At 42.2% G+C, this 22630-nt stretch overlaps 6 protein-coding genes across 7 annotated transcripts in view; 5 read left to right on the top strand and 1 right to left on the bottom strand.

The window, feature by feature from the left end:
* Positions 1–5676, top strand: part of ern1 (endoplasmic reticulum to nucleus signaling 1) — a 58956-nt gene extending 53280 nt beyond the window's left edge. The window contains exons 21-22 of the mRNA XM_080445903.1: positions 3150–3217; positions 3851–5676. Coding sequence (XP_080302029.1) covers positions 3150–3217; positions 3851–4885 — 1103 coding nt within the window. The 3' untranslated portion in view covers positions 4886–5676. The remainder of the gene's footprint in view (positions 1–3149; positions 3218–3850) is intronic.
* LOC308097871 (histone H3.2-like) overlaps positions 1–22630 on the top strand; it is a gene marked incomplete at its 3' end in the record, with an annotated part of 294931 nt that overhangs the window by 266783 nt on the left and 5518 nt on the right. The gene's annotated exons all lie outside the window — the stretch shown is intronic.
* LOC308097831 (ubiquitin carboxyl-terminal hydrolase 16-like) lies at positions 383–2884 on the bottom strand. Its single transcript, XM_080445915.1, has one exon. The coding sequence runs from the start codon at positions 2634–2636 to the stop codon at positions 600–602; it is 2037 nt and encodes a 678-aa protein (XP_080302041.1). The 5' UTR covers positions 2637–2884; the 3' UTR covers positions 383–599.
* Positions 8619–15505, top strand: LOC308098889 (ADP-ribosylation factor-like protein 11). 2 transcript variants are annotated; one of them, XM_080447352.1, is made up of 6 exons: positions 8619–8739; positions 8962–9051; positions 9533–9598; positions 9782–9897; positions 11055–11232; positions 13686–15505. In XM_080447352.1, exons 2-6 carry the CDS (start codon positions 9007–9009, stop codon positions 13812–13814), a joined length of 534 nt encoding a protein of 177 aa, XP_080303478.1. In that variant the 5' UTR covers positions 8619–8739; positions 8962–9006; the 3' UTR covers positions 13815–15505. The 2 variants fall into 2 exon arrangements, with proteins under 2 accessions (XP_080303478.1, XP_080303477.1); XM_080447351.1 differs by having other exon boundaries at positions 8948–9051.
* LOC308098263 (histone H4) lies at positions 17441–17752 on the top strand (the record flags this gene model as incomplete). Its single annotated transcript, XM_080446544.1, has 1 exon — positions 17441–17752. The coding sequence occupies one exon, from the start codon at positions 17441–17443 to the stop codon at positions 17750–17752; it is 312 nt and encodes a 103-aa protein (XP_080302670.1).
* Positions 21873–22247, top strand: LOC308097859 (histone H2B-like; the record flags this gene model as incomplete). The annotated part of the gene is made up of 1 exon (XM_080445958.1): positions 21873–22247. The coding sequence occupies one exon, from the start codon at positions 21873–21875 to the stop codon at positions 22245–22247; it is 375 nt and encodes a 124-aa protein (XP_080302084.1).

Genomic DNA, 22630 nt, shown 5'->3' with positions numbered 1-22630 from the left:
ACGCTATGAGCTTGTATATCTGCTATTTTTGAATAGCCAAAGAAATCTAAAATGACACAGATACGTCTTAATGGCTTAAAGGTGCTGTAAATGATATTTTTGTATTAATAAAAAAAAAAAAGTTTTTGCTAAGGTTATATATTGTAATAGTAATCATTATTATAGAGTGTTTGGTCAGTAACGTGTCTTTCTTTAATATAGAGCTGTTTAACACTCATTTTAACCCCTAAATTATATAACTTATAGCACCTTTTTAAGTGACAAAATGCGACTGATGGAACAGAGTATGTTGCACATACTGCGTTGTTGATGTGAATAAGCAGCAGGTTGGTACATGAACAGTATGTGTGCTTCCTGGGTCGTGTGGAAGTGCCAGAGTCAATGTCTTTACACACCGTGAGCGTCAAGAAGAAACGATTCAACTTTTAATTTGGTGATGCCTCGTTCATGTACAAGTCGATGCTCTTATTCACCGTGAAAAAATCAACCTTGTTTCAGAAAAAACCTTGTCACACAACATTCACGTCGACACAAACAAGAGTTTAAATGAATGCAACTTAATCGCACAACACAAACACGCTCCAGGTGTGCAAAGGACCTTAAATCCTTTCGTAGAAAAGGAGGTAGGCTTGGGAACCCTGCACTTTGCTCTCGGACACGGGCTGAACATGTGTGTCGCTGACGTGGAACCACGATCCTGTACGCGTGTCTGCGTCTCCGTGTGTTGTCGTCGCTCCGTTGGATGAGGGCGTAGGGCGCTGAGGACGGGCCTTGACGCTGGCTGTGTAATGACCTGCTCTCATCGAGCCTCTGTGGTCCACCATGCCGTAGAGGCTGTACAAAACTCTACGGACCCTTTCCGGGACGTTCTTGCATTTGGCAGCACAGAAAGGAGCCAGGTCCAGTGTCTGGGGGAACTCGACATGTTTGTTCACCTTACACACACCGGAACCGACCTGCTGAGTGTGTCTCTTCAGGTGTAACGTGAGCACCGGAGGAGGGGCGGAGATGAGAATCTGCTTGAAGGAATCCGTGTATACCCTCTTCTCTTTGGATCCGCGAGAGTCGTTTGTGTCGGCGTGCCGCTCGGTGCACGTGGCGCACAACAGGCGGTTTGTCTGAGTGAGGTTCTCCACTTCGGTGAAGCGAAACAGACAGGACTGCACTGAGCTCTCCTGTTTCGCCGGGGTGGTTCTCGTTGCCAGCGTCCGGAAGGCCAGCTCCGGGTCCTGGTTCACGACGGTGCGCTGCTCTATAGGTTCGGCCGGCACGTCTCTCTCCACTGCTTCATTCAGGAACATCTTGTCCATTTCATCTGCCAGGCCCTCCGCTTCTTCATCCGTCTCTGGTATACCTCCGTCCTGGTCCTCTGATAAGGCGGCGTAACGATTGTCGCAAGTAATCTTCTTCTCTTCGTGCTTCGGCTTCAGTCGCTGTTTCTGGACTTTCTTCTGCTTTGACCAATCTCCATTTGTCACAGCAGGGCTTTTCTGTTGTGTTTTCCGGTGCGCCTCGTCTGAAACGGGAAGGGAAAGATCGAGAAACGTCTCTGTGATCATCGTCGCCGTGTTGCACTCTCGACACATTATAGTACTGGTCATCTCCCCACCAAACACTTCATCCACAAAGTTTCTGGGACATCCGTTTTTCTCGTACATTTTAAGCAATTTGGTGTTCCCCGTTTTGTTCAATGCCTCCAATATCCCAGAGCGTAATCTTTTAGTCTCCTCGGCTCTCATCCCGTCCAGTAGGTAGCGCAGCAGCTCTTGACTGTCCTGTTGCTGGAAGCCTTTGAACTTGCCGGCCTTTTTACACACCTGAGTGAACAGTCCCTGAGGAGTCACGACGTTCCTCCGGCTTTCCTGGATCTCATCGAGTAGCTGACACATCGACAGAGTCAGGGATCCGGGCTGACCCAACTGGACCGCTATGGGCTCCAGATCCGAGGAGGCGCCAGGCGTGATGTGAACGTTAGTCTTCTCCACCGTCACTTTCCTGAGAATCTGCCTCAGCATCTGCGTCTGAGAGAGGTTCTGAATAACCGCGTTAAAAAAACACGTGTTCCCGATGTTGCTCAGTCCCTTCACTGAAACCGAACCACCGCCGCTGCCTTCGGCTGGGCCGGACCTCTGCAGCTGCACGTTCAGTTTCTTCTGTCCGTTAAACGGTAGCCCAAAGAAAATGTTTTTCTTCACATTGCTCTTGTTCTCCCCTGTGTTATTACCAACCTTATTTGTCCCCACCTTAGCACTTTTACTTTTGTGGTCTGACGAGGCTTGTTTTATAATGGTCATGGTCAATGGTTTAGCGCAGATGTAACACCACACGCTGGTCCAGTCCTCGGTGCTGACCGCCAAGCAGTGCAGACCTGCCAGGGGTGTGTCATGATAGTGTGTGACTGCATGCTTCTTCTCAGAGTTCTGCCCACATCCTCGATGTCCACATTGTAAACACATCCATATTGCACTTTTTTCTCCTTCCTCTTTACAGTCCTGACAAGGGTTTCCGTCAGAATTCACAGCAGAAATATCAAGATTACTGTTTGTCCCCTTCTTGACGTGGCTACAAGAGGGACCTGTCAGACCAACGTCCTTATTCTCCTTGCAACTGTTCCCTCTTTTATTTCCTGTTGTCATGTTTGAGTGTGGAGCTTAAATTCTCACAAGATGACAGTTTTGTTTTCTCCATGTAAATGAGCTGCTCTCCACTCCGGACATATTCAAATGTAAAGCTCTGAAAAGAACAACCTCCATGTTTGAACAAATCTCTCCTGCGATGATGTCTGCAACACGTTACATATGCTGACCCTCTTGACGTCACACCCAACACAAAGCGCTGCCATAGCAACATATGGGTACAAAAGGGGACATGCCCATATATGGGCATATACTGATGACATCTGGGATCTCCATATATGGGCATGAAAGGGACACGGACTGACAGATATAGATATCTCCATATATGGGCATATCGGTCGGATCGGCAGTGCGACATAGGTGTGAACTCTAGTACTATGTTTAAATGTCCACTAATGAAAAACTACTTGTTATGAAGTGTGTTTTGTTTGACATTAGCATGGTGATAGTCAATCAAATGTTGGACCCCAGCTTGTGATTAACGCGTCGGTTGTGACTTTTTCTCATTGGCAGATCTGCGCAAATTCCGTTCCTATAAGGGAGGCTCCGTCAGAGATCTTCTCCGCGCCATGAGAAACAAGGTAACGGAGTGTTCCCACTGGACAGGACACTTATCCTGCTGTTGAACCAAATCTTCATGTGTATCAATGACACTTATCCAGTGGTGGAAGAAGAAGTACTCAGATATTTTACTTAAGGAAAAGTAGCAATACCACAATATAAAAATACTCTGTTACATGTAGGCCTGTGTTCAAAATGTTACTTGAGTAAAAGTACAAAAGTATTGGCATCAAAATATACGTATGAAAAGTTAAAGTACTGAAATGTTTGAAAATAGCAGATCTACAAGCTCACAACACGTTGTGATGCGACGTGTTGTGATCTTGTAGATTGGCTATGTTAGCTTAGGCTTAGGCATAAAATAGGGCTAAAGTGGTTAATGTATGTTTTATAATGTATTAATTTATATCTGCAAAGTAACTAAAATGTTCAAATAATTGTAGTGGAGTAAAAGTATAATATTTGCCTCTGAGGTGTAGTGGAGTAGAAAAGTACCGAAAATTGGAAATTCTCCAGTAAAGTAAAAAATACCTCAAAATTGCACTTAAGTACAGTACTTGAGTAAATGTACTTAGTTGCTTTAAACCACTGTGTTGAACCAAATCTTCATGTATATTGGACTAACACTCTGTGTCCATGTTTGTCTCCAACAGAAGCATCACTACAGGGAGCTGCCTGCCGAAGTCCAGGAGACGTTGGGTTCGATCCCGGACGAATTCGTCTCCTATTTCACCTCCCGCTTCCCACACCTGCTGACGCACACCTACCTGGCCATGCGCACCTGTGCACACGAGAGACCCTTCCTGCCTTACTACCCGAGCGCCGACCAGCTCGCCCGGACACGGGCCCTGTCGTGCACCGCGCACCCCGGGCAGCAAAGACGAGACGAGGCGCCGCAGGCGCACGACGCGCGCTCGCCGACGCAAACCTCGCGGCCCGAGGAGACGCCGTCACTTCAACCGCCGCTGTCCGCCACAGAACACACACAGCCCGTGCCAGTCTCAGACTCGGACACGATGCCCACACAGCCCGTGCCAACCGTGTTAACGGAAGAACCCGCGTCAGTTCAGACGGCACTGCCAACTGAACCAGTGACGTCCACAAAGACCGACCTGGCCGAGCAGACGGCCGACATCTGCCTCCCTGCAGAATCGGCGGACCTCTGTCTCCCTTCAGATTCAGCAGACCTCGCCCTCCCTGCAGATTCGGCAGACCTCTGTCGCCCTTCAGATTTAGCAGACCTCTGCCTCCCTACAGATTCAGCAGACCTCTGCCTCCCTACAGATTCAGCAGACCTCTGTCGCCCTACAGATTCAGCAGGCCTCTGCCTCCCTACAGATTCAGCAGACCTCTGCCTCCCTGCAGATTCAGCAGACCTCTGCCTCCCTGCAGATTCAGCAGACCTCTGCCTCCCTACAGATTCAGCAGACCTCTGCCTCCCTACAGATTCAGCAGACCTCTGCCTCCCTACAGATTCAGCAGACCTCTGCCTCCCTACAGATTCAGCAGACCTCTGCCTCCCTGCAGATTCAGCAGACCTCTGCCTCCCTACAGATTCAGCAGACCTCGCCCTCCCTGCAGAAACGGCCGCAACGACTCCTCCCCCTCCTCCGGAGACAATAAATTCCGTTCTCTCTGAAACACACAAACTGCCCGATCCTCCTCCACTGGGCAGTGATCCTGTGTGAGGTGAACTGGACCAAAGCTGGTGTGGATGCAGCGCAGAGAGACTCATTGCCTTAACCCACGGATGGACGGACACACTCTCTGCTGTTTTGTGTCCTGTGCTGGTGAGGACCAGGCCTGCAGTGCCTGGGAGCCACCACTAAGGGCACGGAGAGCAGAAGTATCCCCAAAATCAAGTGCCTTTCTGCTCATCTGGGTCAAAATGGCTCCCACTAGAACCATCCAGATGCTTTTTTTAGCTTTTCACCCAGGACTTTTAAGACAAAAGCATGGACGTGAAAGAGAGAATCTCTTTATTTTACAACGGCATCCTTCGAGAATTAATGTGTCGTTCTTCCCAAAATACCTGGCTTGTATTGTGGAGGATATCTGTGATGATGATGATGATAATTATGTCGACCATTTTTGTAGTTCTATTGTGCAATGTTGTTGTTTTTTAATTTTTTAAGAGCTGTATATTTTTGTATAGATTGATTGAGATTTGGATGGTGGATAATCAGTTGTGATGTGGCCGCTGTGCCTTGTTCAATGACACTGTGCTGTGAAGGTACAGGTGTGAAAATGATCATGTTAAATATGCTTGCTGTCCATTGATGCTGCTAATAGACTGATTCTCCTGCTTCGCTTTTGTCAAACAGAAATTATTGTTGCTGACGTCCTCAGCATGTGGGCTTTATTCCAAAGGTCTTTCTCCAGGGTGTCATTAATGTTGGAATGATGTTAAAGCTCACATAAATTTGTTTTTTTTATTATTATTATTATTAATTATTAAAGACTATTCTTGTAAATTTGAGTTAAGCTTGGGCTTCCGTCATTTGCTTCAAGTTGGGTTTACGCAAGTCGTCACTCATACACCAGGTGCAGAATGACCAAACGGAGGGAATACTATAAACCAAGTTCAGTTTATTAAACTTGACTGTGACAGCTAGGGCATTCACCGAATAGTCGAATATTAGAATATCAAACCGACTATTCGATTATTCGGAAAAAAATAAAAAACGTATTTTTTTAGATTTTTTTTTTTAGTGTCTTTTCTACAGCAGACACGCAGCTGTGAGCTCTGGTGTGACGTCAACTCGCATTCCTTGAGTCGAGTCATCAATGCCATTGAAAAAAAATAAAATAAAATAAACTTTTAAAAAAAAAAATTATTTTATTTTTTATAATCAAATCGATTAATCGAATATTCGAATACTTATAGGTCGAATAATTTGAATGCTAAAAATCACTATTCGTGAAAGCCCTAGTGACAGCTCTCATGTAGAATACAGGAACAATGGTCTACATCCCCGTTCTTTAGCTTACAGTGCCAACAACAAATAATTCACTCAATTTGAACAGCAGCACCTCACATTCTTGTTACAGGACAGGACTTTATCTGTGGTTATTATAGCTTCCAGATGTCATTACAAGCCCGAAGGCATCCTGCTGTGACATTTGTCACTGTGTGGATATTTCTTAATTTTGTAGTTAATTCTTAGTTCTCCTTTGTTCCAACTACCGGTATGTCTGCAGTCGGTACGGTATGAAGATTGGCCAATAAATGCTCTGTGTTCGCCACCAGTGGTCAGGCAAAGCGGAACCTTCATATCCGTCTCCTCAGAGACGAGCCGCAGGAAGCACACATGAGTGAGTACGTTCTTAACCCTTTAAGACCGGGAACGCATCTGTGTCATTTTAAGATTTATACAAGCTCGTAGCTTGTAGATCTGCTATTCTTGTTTTTTAATCGTGAAAATGTGTGCAAATCTTTAGTTTGAATATATATATACTTTTTTAAAGCGTTTTTTTAACTCCAATATATGCTTCTGGGGATTTTACAAATGTCTTCTAAATCCTAAAGTACTTTCTTCCTAAAGTTTTTATTTTTATTTTTATGTTTTACTTATGTTGCTATATTGTCAATGGTTTTCAAACTTTTTTCATGTCAAGGACCCCCAAAATAATATGTATTTGACCTATCTAAAAATATTTTGTTCAGTTAAACATGTATATAAAAGACTTGCACAAATTTTCAGGATTTTTCTAAAAATAGCAGATCTACAGTGTCTGCTATTTTTCAATAGCCAAAGAAATCTTAAAATGACACACATGCGTTCCCTTCCCGGTCTTAAAGGGTTACGGTCAAGCACATGGTCAAGGTCAACTTTATCGTCCACGAGGGAAATTTGGCTTTGGCTTCCACCCCTTGTTGCAACCACAGAAACATACAAAGAACATGCATGTACAAGCCGTACGTACTGTGAAATAAATGTCACATTTCCTCAATAATCCCATGTAAACTTCTTGGCTTGTTTTGATATTTCAACAGGCTCTTTTTAGAAATCACATGAGCCAGAAATGCTGACACTCAAACACACACTTCTCATTCTTTCACAGACGCACAGTGTCATTGGGTCATCATCGTTACATAATGGTTTAACCACATGAAGCGTAGCATCCTGGCATGTCATAATAGGTGAACGCTGATAGCGACGCATTCTGAGCTTGTAGATCTGTGATTTAATGTAGGTTCATAGGTTTGGGATTTAGTGCGTAGTCATGTATAATTATGTTTGGACTGGGGACAATCTAAGCTTGTAGATCGGCTATTTTCACAACGTTTTCCTCTTTCTTAAAACAATGTTGCACGTTAAGCTAATCATCTTGGGACCTCCCCAAAATAATTTGGGGACCCCCTCCCCCTGTGCAGGGAGAGGGGGAAAATGGAGTGGACCAAAATATAGAACCGCCTTGAGGGGTTCCAGTCAATTACTGTATGGTTTACGTAGTTAAATCACCTTAAACAAACAACTCTCACACTGCATGATCACTTAAACTCAACACCATTTGGAGCTGCTGCTTGTAAAAGCCTATCTGACTGGTAATACCGTGACAGTACACAACCAAACCAGTATGGCCAGTACACTGTAAATAATCCTAGAACTACTTGACCAGAGTCCCCCAGGGCTGTTACTAGGCCTACTATTTTTTTTTACACAGTCTACACACCAAATCTCTTTGCCAAAAATACAAAACAAATCATGACATGACATGTTCTGAGCTTGCAGATCTGCTCATTTCCACCAAATGTCCGCCCAACAATGGGAACGCTAGGGTTCAAGTGGATAATATACTGCTCAAAGAAATGTAGGGAACACTTTGATCCCTTAATTATTTTTGAGTTTTCATGAACTGTGTACATACTGCTAACAAAAACTGTTCAAAAGAATTAAGGATCAAAGTGTTCCCTTAATTATTTTGAGCAGTGTAAATATTTTTAAGCAGATCCACTGATTGTGAACTTGCAGGATCTTTGTTTGTTTGTTCACCTATAATGCCATTTCCCAAATAGCAATGCCAGGATGAAAGTTAGCAAGGCTAGTATTTTTGAGGAAGTGCCAACTTCCTCAAAAATAATTAATGTTGTAATAATATACTGGTCTGGAGCTCTGAGAGAGAGAGAGAGAGAGCGAGAGAGCGAGAGAGCGAGAGGAGAGAGAGAGAGAGAGAGAGAGAGAGAGAGAGAGAGAGAGAGAGAGAGAGAGAGAGAGAGAGAGAGAGAGAGAGAGAGAGAGAGAGAGAGAGAGAGAGAGAGAGAGAGAGAGAGAGAGAGAGAGAGAGAGAGAGAGAGAGAGAGAGAGAGAGAGAGAGAGAGAGAGAGAGAGAGAGAGAGATGTTGGCAAACCAGTTGTTGGTTTGATCGGTGATCTCTCGCTCTCTCACACACACATTGTTTTGCTGAAGACAGTGTCAGAGAGCAGCAGTGAGGTTGAGCTGTGGTGGATTTGGAGCTAAAGACCGACAGAGAGGAGGGAAGTCATACAGTAATAACCAACACAGTACACTGGATTAAAGCAACCTAGTTAAAGAGGAGGTAAGTTACTGTTTATTTTTTGAAAGTGTTAAATAGCTCATAGTGTTTGTTCAGCAACACGGATGTCCCTGTCTCTCCAACTCTTTAGTAAACAGAAACTACATGTTGAGGTCAGGAGAGTAATTTAATCCAAGGAGAGAGAACTCCCACAGGGACGCCAGTTAAACAAGTGAAATCTTGTTTTAACCCAAAAACATATCACTTACAGCACCTTTTTTAAAGGAGAAACCCCGGAGAGGAGAGGTGTCCACAGAGGACGGTGTCATCATGGGTCTGATCTTCTCAAGGAACTCCATCAAACATCCTCCACAGGTTAGATGTGACCATTAGACCAGCTGAGGTCCATGATATGTCTATAACACTATTATAAAAGATAACACCATTACTGCGTCAAAACTGTGTCAAAAGTGATCAACAAACTATGCTATAAAATTGTGAAAATAGCTGGTCTCCAAGCTCACATCGCCTCGCAACACGTAGAATAGATTGGCAATTTTCACAATATTTATCTGTGGAACCGAGTCAAACTAAATTTATCACCTCAACTCTTACAATGCCAAGTGCTTGTCAGGGTGGTGGGGGGGGGGGGGTCCCCAGTACAAATATGATTATTTTGGCGGTCACGGCCTGAAAAGGTTGAGAAGCACTGCTGTAGATCACAGGTCATAAACTGTGAGACTTGTGACTTTAACACTTCTGCAATTAAATACATACAAACTGTGTGTGTGTGTGTGTGTGTGTGTGTGTGTGTGTGTGTGTGTGTGTGTGTGTGTGTGCGCGCGCATGCGTCCAGGTCATTCTGATGGGTTTAGACTCGTCTGGGAAGTCCACCTTGTTGTCCCGACTCCTAACCGGGAAGGTGAGCAAACATTCATTCTGCCCGTTGATGGAGTCTTGATTCCCAACTAATCAAACTTATTGAAATGAAACCAGCTGCTGTAATGAAAACCTTCAAATGCTGATCACATTACATTAAAGTTGAAAGGAAACATGTTCAAATCAATTGTTTATTTTTAATGTGTGTGTGTGTGTGCGCGTGTAGGTGATGGACACATCTCCTACCATAGGGTTCAATGTAGGAACTATAGACGTGGATACGAAAACAGCTTTGACCATATGGGATGTCGGAGGACAGAACACGATGAGAGCTAACTGGAGGTACTAGAGAGACGGGACTCCTTCTTCCTTTGGTGTTTGGCCCAGGTGGCCCATGAACCCTAGACTTTAACTTCACAAACACTATGCCTAACCCTAAGCCCACAGAAAGTATGCCTAAATCTGAGAGAGAGAGAGAGAGAGAGGAAAAATAAAAGTAACCATTAGTTTTGTGATGTGTGTTGTGTTAAGACATATCCAGAGCGCGTATTTGCAAGTATTTGCTTATCATAATTCACGACAGTAAAGTTTGAACTTTTAATACCGGGGGGGGTAGATCTGAGTTAAAGGTGCCGTAAGTGATATGTTTTGTTTAAAACAAAAGGTTTATCCAGTAGCAGGGTGTCTCCCCGTATCTCTAGCACTTTAAATGCACAGAAAATCCAGAGTGCACATTCATCAGCTTGTTCCAATTCCAGTTTTGTCTGCTAATTTTTTTGCATCATCACTTCCAATTTCACTCCTGATTCGAGGAAATCAGGAGAGACGAGGGAGAATTGACCAAGTAAAGAATTGGAGAGACATGGAGACCGCTGTTACTGAACAAACACTCTATAGCAATGATTACTATCACAATATACAGCTATTTAACACTGTTACTGAACAAACACTCTATAGAAATGATTACTATCACAATATAGAGCTATTTGTCTCCGCCAGAGGTGGAGAGTATGTTTTCGTTCTTGTCCTTCCGTGTGTCCCCCCGTCTCAGCCAAGCTAACATTGGTCAAGCTTCGCGTGACACGTGACAATATTGTTGTCACCAATGCTCTGATTGGCTAGCGAGACGCATGATGACATAGAAACCTATAAATAGGTGTGTCACTTTAAAAAATCATTTATATTTTTTTAAGTGAGCTTCCATCAGCCAAGCTAACATTGGTCAAGTGACACGTGACAATATGTAATATAAATAGGTAAGACAGGATTAATCAGGAACAATACTGGCGGAGACCTGTGCTCCGAGGAGCACATTTTCTAGTTAACACTGTTACTGAACAAACACTATAGGCTATAGAGTGTTATATAAGTATATAGCCTATATAGGCTATATACTTACTTTAACAAAATAATGATTATACTTACACCCCCTTTAATAATATGTGGACTGAGACAGATGTTGATATGGTGTGTAAACTGCATCCTGTGGTGTACTACAGGTACTACTTGGAAGGCTGTAAAGCTCTGGTGTTTGTGGTGGATAGCAGTGATGCAAGCAGGATGCCCGAAGCTCACAGAGCTCTGAGAAAAGTTCTGAACGATGAGAACCTCAAAGGAGTTCCTCTGATGGTGCTGGCCAACAAAAAGGACCTGCCCAACTCCATGACCATACGAGAGGTAGACCTCCCACACACACACACACACACACACACACACACACACACACACACACACACACAACACGGGTCTGTTCAAATCGTCATGATGCAAAACGTATAAATTGCAGCTTAGATAATTGCATCTTTGTGTGAACATTTCGATGTATAGAATATATCTATAGTCTAAACATTTTGGACAATTGGGATGATGCAGTGGAGACGGATGAAGTCATACAGATTTTGACAAATTTTGTCAAAATCTGTATGATTCTGTCTACTCTGCATTTCCCCATTTATACTAATGGGATTTATTTGGCAATTAACACATTACCTGCCAAAAACGGACATGTCCGTCTTTTAAAATACACCCGTTTACCACCAAAGACGGACATTTCAAAATAAAAGTTTTTAAAAAATGAAAAATTCCACACAGAACCAGAGATATCGCTATGCAAAGATGTACTGCTCCATTCACTCCCTGGTTAACTTATTACTTTAAAATCCTGTATCTCGGCTCCTATGTACTTTTTTTTTTTACCATGTATTTTTTGGTGAAACATGCTTTTTTCAACTGGCTGCAATTATGGAACAGATTACCGTGATCGGATTATTTTTTTCCCACGATTCTACGAGACTCCTGTGTGTGTAATGATGGGATCACCGTGAGGATAGTGATCACAGAAAATATGTTGTGATCACTTTTTTTTTTTTAAATCAAAAAGGTTAAAAAATCTTTAAAAAATGCTGGCACTGGGTGGGAATAAAATAAAAAAAAACTCTGGCAGGAAAATGTAATATTTCAAAAAGTACAAAATATATCTAACATACAAATGGTAGCTTCCACATGTCCTAAGCAAGCCAAACGTATAGGAACAGAGTTTCTAGTACGAAGGTTGATAGTTTACAAAACATGCAAGCAAGTGATACAAGAACAGTGATAAAACTACAAAAGATAACATGCTACTAAAATGAAACGACTAGCACAACTAAGGAAGGCAGCAGGTGTGTTGTACATGTCCCAATCCCAGACAAGGCAGTGACACTGGTGAGGTAGTGATGAAGATGATGATGACACTGGTGAGGTAGTGATGAAGAATAGCTATCCAGGACTCTTCACTGGTGAGGTAGTGATGATGAATAGCTATCCAGGACTCTTCACTGGTGAGGTAGTGATGAAGAATAGCTATCCAGGACTCTTCACTGGTGAGGTAGTGATGAAGAATAGCTATCCAGGACTCTTCACTGGTGAGGTAGTGATGATGAATAGCTATCCGGGACTCTTCACTGGTGAGGTAGTGATGAAGATGATGATGACACTGGTGAGGTAGTGATGATGAATAGCTATCCAGGACTCTTCACTGGTGAGGTAGTGATGAAGATGATGATGACACTGGTGAGGTAGTGATGAAGAATAGCTATCCGGGACTCTTCACTGGTGAGGTAGTGATGAAGATGATGATGACACTGGTGAGGTAGTGATGATGAATAGCTATCCAGGACTCTTCACTGGTGAGGTAGTGATGAAGAATAGCTATCCAGGACTCTTCACTGGTGAGGTAGTGATGAAGAATAGCTATCCGGGACTCTTCACTGGTGAGGTAGTGATGAAGAATAGCTATCCGGGACTCTTCACTGGTGAGGTAGTGATGAAGAATAGCTATCCGGGACTCTTCACTGGTGAGGTAGTGATGATGAATAGCTATCCAGGACTCTTCGGAGACCCTATAATTGGATTAACCCATTCAATCCGGCAACGCATCTCTGTCATTTTAGATTTATTTGGCTATTCAAAAATAGCAGATATACACTGCTGAGTGCCGCGCTATGAGCTTGTAGATCTGCTATTCTTGAAAAATCATGAAAATTCATGCAAATCTTTACAAACGTCTTCTAAATCCTTTTTGTTCTTTTTTTTACGTATGTTGTTATATCAGTGGTTATCAAACTTTTTCATGTCAAGGACCCCCAAAATGATATGTTTTTGGCCACCGATCCCCGTCAATGTTGTTCCAGGGACCCCCAGAAGCAAAGATTTGAGTTAAAAATGTTGTTTAAAAATATATATGTATTCAAAGATGTTCAAATGTACAAATGTTCACCATTTTTCAAAAATAGCAGATCTACTAAGCTCGTAGCGTGGCACGTGAGCTTGTAGATCTGCTCGTAGCGTGAGCTTGTAGATCTGCTATTTTTGAATAGCCAAATTATAAAATAAGGGTTAAAATCTAAAATTACACAGGTGCGTTCCCGGATTGAATGGGTTAATATAATTTACACGTAATGTAATTTAAATTAGAAATGCTTGAGATAATTCAGACATTATTTCAAAGATAAGAAACTAAATCACCTAAAAGATTTAAAAAAAGAAAGAAAGAACAAGCAGAAACAACTCAGTGAATATGACAGAGAGACTGAGTTTCAGAATGACAGAACGCTAACTGCAGCCATGTTTGATGTGTGTCCGTTGTGAAGGTGTCCAAGCAGCTGGACCTGCCCAGCTATCTGGAGCGGGCCTGGGAGATCCAAGCCTGCAGTGCCCTGCAGGGCCTGGGTCTCCAGCAGGCCTTCATCTCTGTCCACAAGCTGATCAAGAACAGCTGAGGAAGAGGAGGGTGTCCAGCACAGGCCTTCTTCTCTGTCAACAAACGGAGCCCGAGGAAGAGGAGCATTTCATGGGTCAAACTCGGTGGTTCATGTCAAGGAGCCCCACATTAATATATGTGACCGCGGACCCTCATCTGAAAATATGTTGTGCCAGGAGGGACCCCCCCCCATACAAGATGTGTGTTGTTAAAGTGTGTTGTTAAAATATCCACATTTTTTCACATTTTTTTTGTTTTGAAAATAGCAGATCTGCAAGCTCACAACGTGACGCATTGCGACACGTTGTGAGCTTCTAGATCTGCTAATTTCAAATAGCTGGGTTAAAGTGGTTGAACTGATTTTGATGCTATATTAACACATTTTGCTGGGGACCCCAATGAAACCCCCTCAAGGACCCTCGGACCCCACTTTGAGAACCACTGGCCAAAGACATAATAGTAGACGCCTCATTGGTCACTGGGGCTGTACATCAACGTAGTTGCCATATTATGATCTGGGTCAGCTTGCCATAACTCCAATGCTAGAAATATGCCTGAGTTGTACAGTACAGTATCTGAGATGAAAACATGTATTTTATAACCAAACCGGTAAAGTGTCCAACTAAGTCATTTTATATTTTAGCTATATATATAGCACATTGGTTGGCTATTAAAAAATAGCAGATATACAAGCTCATACCGAGTCATTTTGTGCCGCGCTATGAGCTTGTACATCTGCTATTTTCGAAAAATTCTGAAAATGTGTGCAAATCTTTGAATATACATATAGGCCTATTGTTAAGTGAACATTTTTAACTCAAACATATTTTGAGATGGGGGTCGGCGGCCAAATACATGATGTAGAAACATGTTTTTCAGAAAACAGTTTTTTTATAAGACATTTGTTTAGAATTTATCTTAGGTCTTAATGGGTTAATCCAGAGTGATTTATTTACAGTAAGCAAGGTAAACACAAGGTAATACATCAAATGCATAGATACATTGTAGTGCCTCAGTAATATAGGATCATAGATAAACCAATAAACCTATCATCAGTCTAAACAAAGTTGACTAAATCTGGTTGTCGGTAAAACTGAAATAGCAGGGCGTAGAAATAACAATGCCCTAGATAGAACTAACTTGATAGTATGGCAAGTGGAATATTACATAGTTTCATTTCATATTTTCCACTGCACGTGTCTGTGTTGCCAGTTAATGAAGTATGTTATTGTCATTATGACATTCTTATTCTTATAACAGTCTTATTTATCTGTGCTAGATGAGTGTACAGGCTGTACATGTTACCACTATAACCACTGTAAGTATTTAACATGGAGAAATAATATTTTACCTGTCAACCAGTCAACTATGCAGTGTCTTTATTGTTTGTTCTTGATTGGTAAGCACTGATACATTGGGGCATATTGCATTGGGCCAACAATTAATACCAGCGTAATTTGGGACCATCACCCGAGGTCTTTACACAACCCGGCGGGGTGTGACGAATGAAGGATGTCAAAATATCAGGTGAAAATAGTTGACAACTCTGAATGGGAATTATACAAAATTAAATGTCTTTATCGCCACGTAATATTTGCAGTGTGTGGATGCTCTTCATGACACAAGCCATTCCAAAGAATAGACCTCACGTACAAAGTATTCCCTATTATACACATCTGGGGCCAGTTGCACCGTACCTCACACTAAGTTCAAACTTAGCCTAGTTATAGCTTAAATGGCTTTTAAAAAAGCCATTTAACCCATTTAGCCAGGAAAGCATCTGTGTCATTTTTAGATTTCTTTGGCTATTCAAAAATAGCAGATATACAAGCTCATAGCGCGGCACCGAGTGCCGCACTATGAGCTTGTAGATCTGCTTCTTTTTTTTGTATGTGAATTTTTTTGCAAATCTTTAAATGTATATATTTAAAAAAAAAATATATATGTTCAAAGATTTGCACACATTTTCATGATTTTTCAAAAAATAGCAGATCTACAAGCTCAAAGCGCGGCACTCGGTGCCGCGCTATGAGCTTGCATATCTGCTATTTTTTTAATAGCCCAAAGAAATCTAAAATGACAGAGATGTGTCCCCGGATTGATTGGGTTAAGCTATAACTAGGCTAAGTTTGAACTTAATCATTTCACTGGCCTTTTGTTCTAAGAGTGGCAACACAGTACCAGCACTGTTCCATAACAGTGCCTACTGTCCTTATCTGATCTACTCAATCAACACTCTGAACACTCTCATGTGACATGTGCAAAGTCCCGTGGTTTCAATAGTGTAGTCACAGCTGTAGCTATTACAATTGCATATATTTGTACCTTATTGACTAAACTTTAGTTTAAACAATGTTAAGTAAGCAGAAAGATATACACATAACATGGCAAAGAATAATCCATGAATTCAATGCTTTATTGGGGTGTGCAATTGATAGAAAATAAGTACTTTTTGGGGTGAACTACTCCTGGACTCCTAGCCCCACATGTGTCCTCCCCCTCTGCTGTAGCTCCTACAGCTCTGGTTCTCACTGTGTGGTTCCAGGGGGTCCCCAATAATATTAAATATAATATAAATATCAGTTTAACCACTTAAACCCAACATCATACTTAGGCTATTCTACACACAGCACGTCACTGTCCTATAGCAGCAGCTACAGCTGAGCGAAGTCACAGATTGGGGCTTTAGGCCTACACCTACTAGTGTAGTGGGGTCAAGCCTTTGATTGATTGATTGAATACTTTATTAGCAGTTTGCAAAACAAAAGCACAGGAAAGTACAGTTCAATACAAGGTCTGCTAAGAGGATTTTAAACCCAAGAAAGCCTATGGCTTGTTTTGTTTCCATTGGGGTCCTTTGTCCTCAATTCATCGAAACATTAAATGACAGACAAATATATACACTACTATGCAAAACATAAACAGTTTGAAAACAAAAAAAACAAAAATATGCACTGTAAACAGTTCGGGGGGGGGGAGGGGTGGGTGGCAGGCTTGTCCTTCGCCTAAGGACCAGAAAGTCTTAATTCCCATAGAGCAGTGGTTCTCAAAATGGGGGTCGCCAGCCCCAGGGGGGTCCCCAAATAATTTGGAGGGGTCACCAGATGGTACTTTTCTGAATGTGCCAAAACAAATAAAACAGTTTGTACACTATTCCCTGTTTAAAAATACAAAACTCCTCAGTGGGGACTGACTGAGAGGCTTTGCAATGGCATAACAGTTACTCACAAATACATTTGTAAGAAAGAAAAACATGCTGATATATTAAATATTTTACTAACTAAAATAGTACATAGCTGCTCTCCCTGTTGTATTAGAACAAAGGGAGTCATCGGAAATTGTGTTGCGTGTGCGTGTGCGCGCGTGTGTGCACACGTGCGCGTGCGTGTGCGTGTGTCCATAGACTCCATATGAAGCTAATGGGTCGTTCTCACATTCCAGGGTAAAGTGGCTGTGAATTAACCTCACTCCGTCAAATGGAAGAAGCTTGCGTGAATGGGCGTAAGACATGGTGTGGTATGGGGGCGGGGCTGCAGCTTTTGGCACCACCCACACAGGTCTCTTTTACGTCCTCAGAACACACATAAATAGACATGTCTTTTCCCAGCAGAGCCATTCACTTCTGTATCTCATACCAAAGCGAAAATGTCTGGACGCGGTAAGGGAGGAAAAGGTCTTGGAAAAGGAGGCGCCAAGCGCCATCGCAAAGTGCTTCGTGATAACATCCAGGGAATCACAAAGCCCGCTATCCGCCGTCTGGCTCGCCGTGGTGGCGTGAAGCGTATCTCCGGTCTGATCTACGAGGAGACCCGCGGTGTCCTTAAGGTTTTCCTGGAGAACGTGATCCGTGACGCCGTCACCTACACCGAGCACGCCAAGAGAAAGACCGTGACCGCCATGGATGTTGTCTATGCTCTGAAGAGACAGGGACGCACTCTGTACGGCTTCGGAGGTTAATAATGCTGACTTGATCTACCAACAACACAAAGGCTCTTTTAAGAGCCCCCCACACTTTCTTTACAGAGTTTATTCCATTGTTCATTCAGCTACTGTTTATTATTTTTTATTTAGGCACATGAGTGACCATTTGCCTCGTTTAAAGGGCAGTGACTCATCATGGACAGTGATTGGATCATACAATACTCCATGTATACCGTTGACCCTAGTTGTAGTAGCGCAGACTCGAGAACGGTCATATTTACATTATTCCAACCGTAAGGGTTAAGTTATAACTGGGTCAGCCGGAATAATGGCATGTCCTGATAACGTGTCTTTATATGTATGCTATTCACAGAGTCGCCGGTGGGGGCGGGGCAGGGTTGGATCAGGGAAAGGTAGACTGTTGTGGCCATAGATATATATAAAGGCTAGATGGCTCAAGGGGACGGCGCAAGCGTAGCTCAACCGCGGCCATCTTGAAACAGTCATTCATAACATTATACTTTGAAATAACCATAGCGTGCTCAATTTTCATCCGATTTTCAAACGGTTTGGTGTGTTGTAAACACCAAAGATGTAGTTATGATACTGCATACTTATAATCATGTTTTTTTGTTTTTTATTTTATTTTATAATTTTATAATTTTATTACATCTTTGGTGTTTACAAAACACCAAACCGTTTGAAAATCAGATGAAAATTGAGCACGCTATGGTTATTTTAAAGTATATGCACCATAGACATAATGTTATGAATGACTGTTTCAAGATGACCGCCATGTGGCAACTTCGTACTCCATTGGCCAGCAGCGCGGGTGAGTCATCTAGCCTTTATATATATCTATGGTTGTGGCCATGAACAGATTATCTGACTATCAAGACAGTAAAAGTTGAGGGTGTACAACTCACTGTGCACATTGAACTTGTGAAAATCTTCCAGCAAGCTACACAATGAATTCCAGGTGGATAAATAATACAACACAAATGCAATTGTTATAAGAAGACGCTTTATATAGATTAAGATAAGGAGTTAAGATGGGGAAACCAAGGTCCATTGGTCCAGCATTTTCTATATTGTCTAGTCTAGAGAGTGACTTTATCTGACCGTGCGACTATGCCTCTAAACAGTTATTTCTGTGACTATTTCTGTGACTATAACAGTTTGGGGGGCACCATCCAGCCGAAATATATGGTTCTGCACACCACAATCCCCATAATCAAGATATATGAAGCGCATATAAATGAGCCATTCGTGCAACGACAACAGAAATGTTCCTCCTGCAAATCACATCAGCAAGCTATATAAAAACACTTTTAAGTGACATGGATAAGACTAAATGTAATGAATTATTTGATTTACACCATTGATGTGATGTTTAGATCTGTCCATGCTATGGGTGATTGTGTGGGCATATTAACTATAGTAATGTGTTAATGAGTAGGCCTATAGTATACATATTATAGTATATTTAGCTATATAGAAAAGTCTAATATACATGTAGTCATACACACGCATATAGTGAGTGATCTGACTTCATAAGCAGATGCATAAGAGTGCATTGTATAATGGCATAATTGAAGGACTTGAAAACGTATATTGTGTTAATGAGTGCAATACAATTATCAATATCATTATTGAATGCTGTTGTTGCCTAGTAATCTCAGTTGCAAGTGTGAACTCTTAAGGGTAAGGGCAAACTCAGAAAGGGATGATGTTATAACCGATATATTATAACTATGGTTATAACCCTTACTTAGAAGCCATTACAAAAGACAAGGGAGATGGATGAAAGCCCCAGAAACTAGGGTGATTTGTTGTGATTTATTTTGTATTAATAATGATCATTTAATTATCCAGTCCACTTTTTTAAGTTGGTCTTTCTAAATGTCTTTTTGATTTAAGGTCTCATTAGATCTATTTTAGTCACTTCAGCCCCAGGTGATGCATTTGAAATATTCTAGAGCTTAGTGAACCTAGAATAGATTATCCATGTTTGTCCCATTGAAACAAATGTTCTATTTTATAAGGGAGACAAGAATAGCAGCACCACAACGTTTAAACAGTAACATATATTGTTATATAAACATATAATGGTCAGATATAACTTTTGTACACAGTCAACGTGGATTCCATTTTCACCATTGTTTTAAAATAGCAGTATAAATAGAGAGATAGTAGCCTTTTTATTAGTTAATTGCCTCCACCAAGTCTCTGTTTTAAAACCATGCCCATATAACGTTGGAGAGGTTATTGTCATGCAGAACACATAATAAAGGGGGTGGGGGGGCTGCAGCTTTTTAGGCAACGCCCAGTGCTGCCTGTCTTCCTATACGTCCTCAGAACACAAATAAGTAGGCATGGCTTCTATTCAATCACGTACTTTTAATTAAACAGCATCATCAAAATGTCAGGCCGAGGCAAAGGAGGCAAAGGTCTTGGAAAAGGAGGCGCCAAGCGCCATCGCAAAGTGCTTCGTGATAACATCCAGGGAATCACCAAGCCCGCTATCCGCCGTCTGGCTCGCCGTGGCGGCGTGAAGCGTATCTCCGGTCTGATCTACGAGGAGACCCGCGGTGTCCTCAAGGTTTTCCTGGAGAACGTGATCCGTGACGCCGTCACCTACACCGAGCACGCCAAGAGAAAGACCGTGACCGCCATGGATGTTGTCTATGCTCTGAAGAGACAGGGACGCACTCTGTACGGCTTCGGCGGGTAAATGACTGACTGACTGACTTCCACCAACAATCCAAAGGCTCTTTTAAGAGCCGCCCACATTTATTTACAGGGTTTATTCCATTATTGAATTGTGAGCAATTTAAGGTTTTACTTATTAAAGCAAATGAGTTGCTGTTTGCCTTGTATAAATGATTAATAGTCAGTTTCTATGGAAAGGAATGGGTTCCCGAGGCTAGTGAACGGGTCTAAATACAATCTCCCAACATGTACATCCTAGTTGTGCATACCCGAGCCAAGATAACCTGTCTGTTTTCATTTATATGTAAGCTATTCAAAGAGTCGCCAGTGGGGGACAGGGTTGGATCAAGGAAAAGTACACTGCAGTGGCCATGATGAGGCTCAAAGTTGAGAGTCAAAGTTGAGGGTGTACAACTCTCTTCACATTGAACTTGTGAAAATCTTCAGCAAGCTATACAATAGATTCCAGGGAATTTAATTGTTATAAGAAGCTTTATAAAAGATTGTCAAGATTAAGATAAGGAGTTATACAATCTCCCAACATGTACATCCTAGTTGTGCATACCAGAGCCAAGAGAACCTGTCTGTTTTCATTTATATGTATGCTATTCAAAGAGTCGCCAGTGGGGGACAGGGTTGGATCAAGGAAAAGTACATTGCATGACGAGACTCAAAGTTGAGAGTCAAAGTCAAAGTTGAGGGTGTACAACTCTCTTCACATTGAACTTGTGAAAATCATCAGCAAGCTATACGATAGATTCCAGGGAATTTAATTGTTATAAGAAGCTTTATAAAAGCTTGTCAAGATTAAGATAAAGAGTTAAGATAGGGAAACCAATGTATTTTCTATATTGTCTAGTAGTGCAGAGAGTGACTTTATTTGACCGTGGTAGGCTATTATACTTATTTTTTGAACGCAGATGAAATTCACATTCACTTGCCAGCACCATGTCATACTCCCTGATTCAGTTTGGAATAAGTTCCCATAGTGGGAGTCGAACCGAGGCCGCCTGGGTGAAAACTAGGAATCCTAACCGCTAGACCATACGGGAATGTGTACAACCATCTACTTCATTTATATCAGATAGAAGTATCATCTCGGATAGTCTGCAGTTAGTGGATTGACTAGATTATACTGTATAAATTATGTATCGATAGAAAAGTATGTTACAACTGGATTGAAATTGGAGCGTGGAACAGAGCTATTAATTCAAATTTAAATATAGATTTACCCTAAATGTTTATTATACTTTATCCCTAGTAGGCGGTAAAACATTATGCAGAAACAGAGACAGTGTAAGACACCTCCCTCTGTGGGTCACATAGGCAGTGGCACCAATCATGTGCTGGGAGTCGCACACTTCATTTGCATTGGTCTGGTATAAATACTGGTGCGACGCCCGCAAGTAATAACTTCTTCACTACATCCCTCGTAGAAAGAACCATGCCTGAACCCGCCAAGCCAGCGCCCAAGAAGGGCTCCAAGAAAGCCGTCACGAAAACCGCCACCAAGGGTGGTAAGAAGCGCAGAAAGTCCAGGAAGGAGAGCTACGCCATCTACATCTACAAGGTGATGAAGCAGGTCCATCCTGACACCGGTATCTCCTCTAAGGCCATGGGTATCATGAACTCCTTTGTCAACGACATCTTTGAGCGCATCGCCGGTGAAGCCTCCAAACTGGCTAACTACAACAAACGCCGCACTATCACGTCCAGGGAGATTCAGACCGCCGTCCGCCTGCTGCTCCCCGGTGAGCTGGCCAAGCACGCCGTGTCTGAGGGCACCAAGGCTGTGACCAAGTACACCAGCGCCAAGTGAACTACATAGTCCGCTCTAAACCCAACGGTCCTTTTAAGGACCACCCATATTATCAAGAAAGGGCATATTCATATAGATTTCAATCTTGAACTACCAAATGCAGTGGATACTTAGCAGTCAAGTACCCCCCCCATTTGTAAAAACTGATTACAAAAGCGGTTCTTGTACTATATTTCTTGCTTTAAAAAGTTATCCATTGTAATGGTAAAATAGAAATACCTTAATGAACAATGTTAAGATAGATAAACAGTACATTATAAAATTATGGAGATGTAATGGATTGTAGGTAGCCACTCAGACATGCAAAAGTGTCACTTATCAGCTACAGTCACCTTTTTGAACCCAAATAGGGCAATTGTGTGACACCTGACCCGAAAGAAAAC

Source organism: Gymnoscopelus braueri (genome assembly GCF_963280865.1).
Source record: "Gymnoscopelus braueri genome assembly, chromosome: 13".
Lineage (NCBI taxonomy): Eukaryota > Metazoa > Chordata > Actinopteri > Myctophiformes > Myctophidae > Gymnoscopelus > Gymnoscopelus braueri.
The sequence above is the reverse complement of the archived record's forward strand: the minus strand, read 5'-3'. Positions and strand labels throughout refer to the sequence as shown.

Coding starts and splice junctions, on each gene's coding strand:
- LOC308097831 (XM_080445915.1), bottom strand. CDS start 2,636: ATGACAACAGGAAATAAAAGAGGGAACAGTTGCAAGGAGAATAAGGAC.
- LOC308098889 (XM_080447352.1), top strand. CDS start 9,007: ATGGGTCTGATCTTCTCAAGGAACTCCATCAAACATCCTCCACAG. Junction 9,052..9,532: donor CCATCAAACATCCTCCACAG/GTTAGATGTGAC, acceptor GCATGCGTCCAG/GTCATTCTGATGGGTTTAGA. Junction 11,233..13,685: donor ACTCCATGACCATACGAGAG/GTAGACCTCCCA, acceptor TCCGTTGTGAAG/GTGTCCAAGCAGCTGGACCT.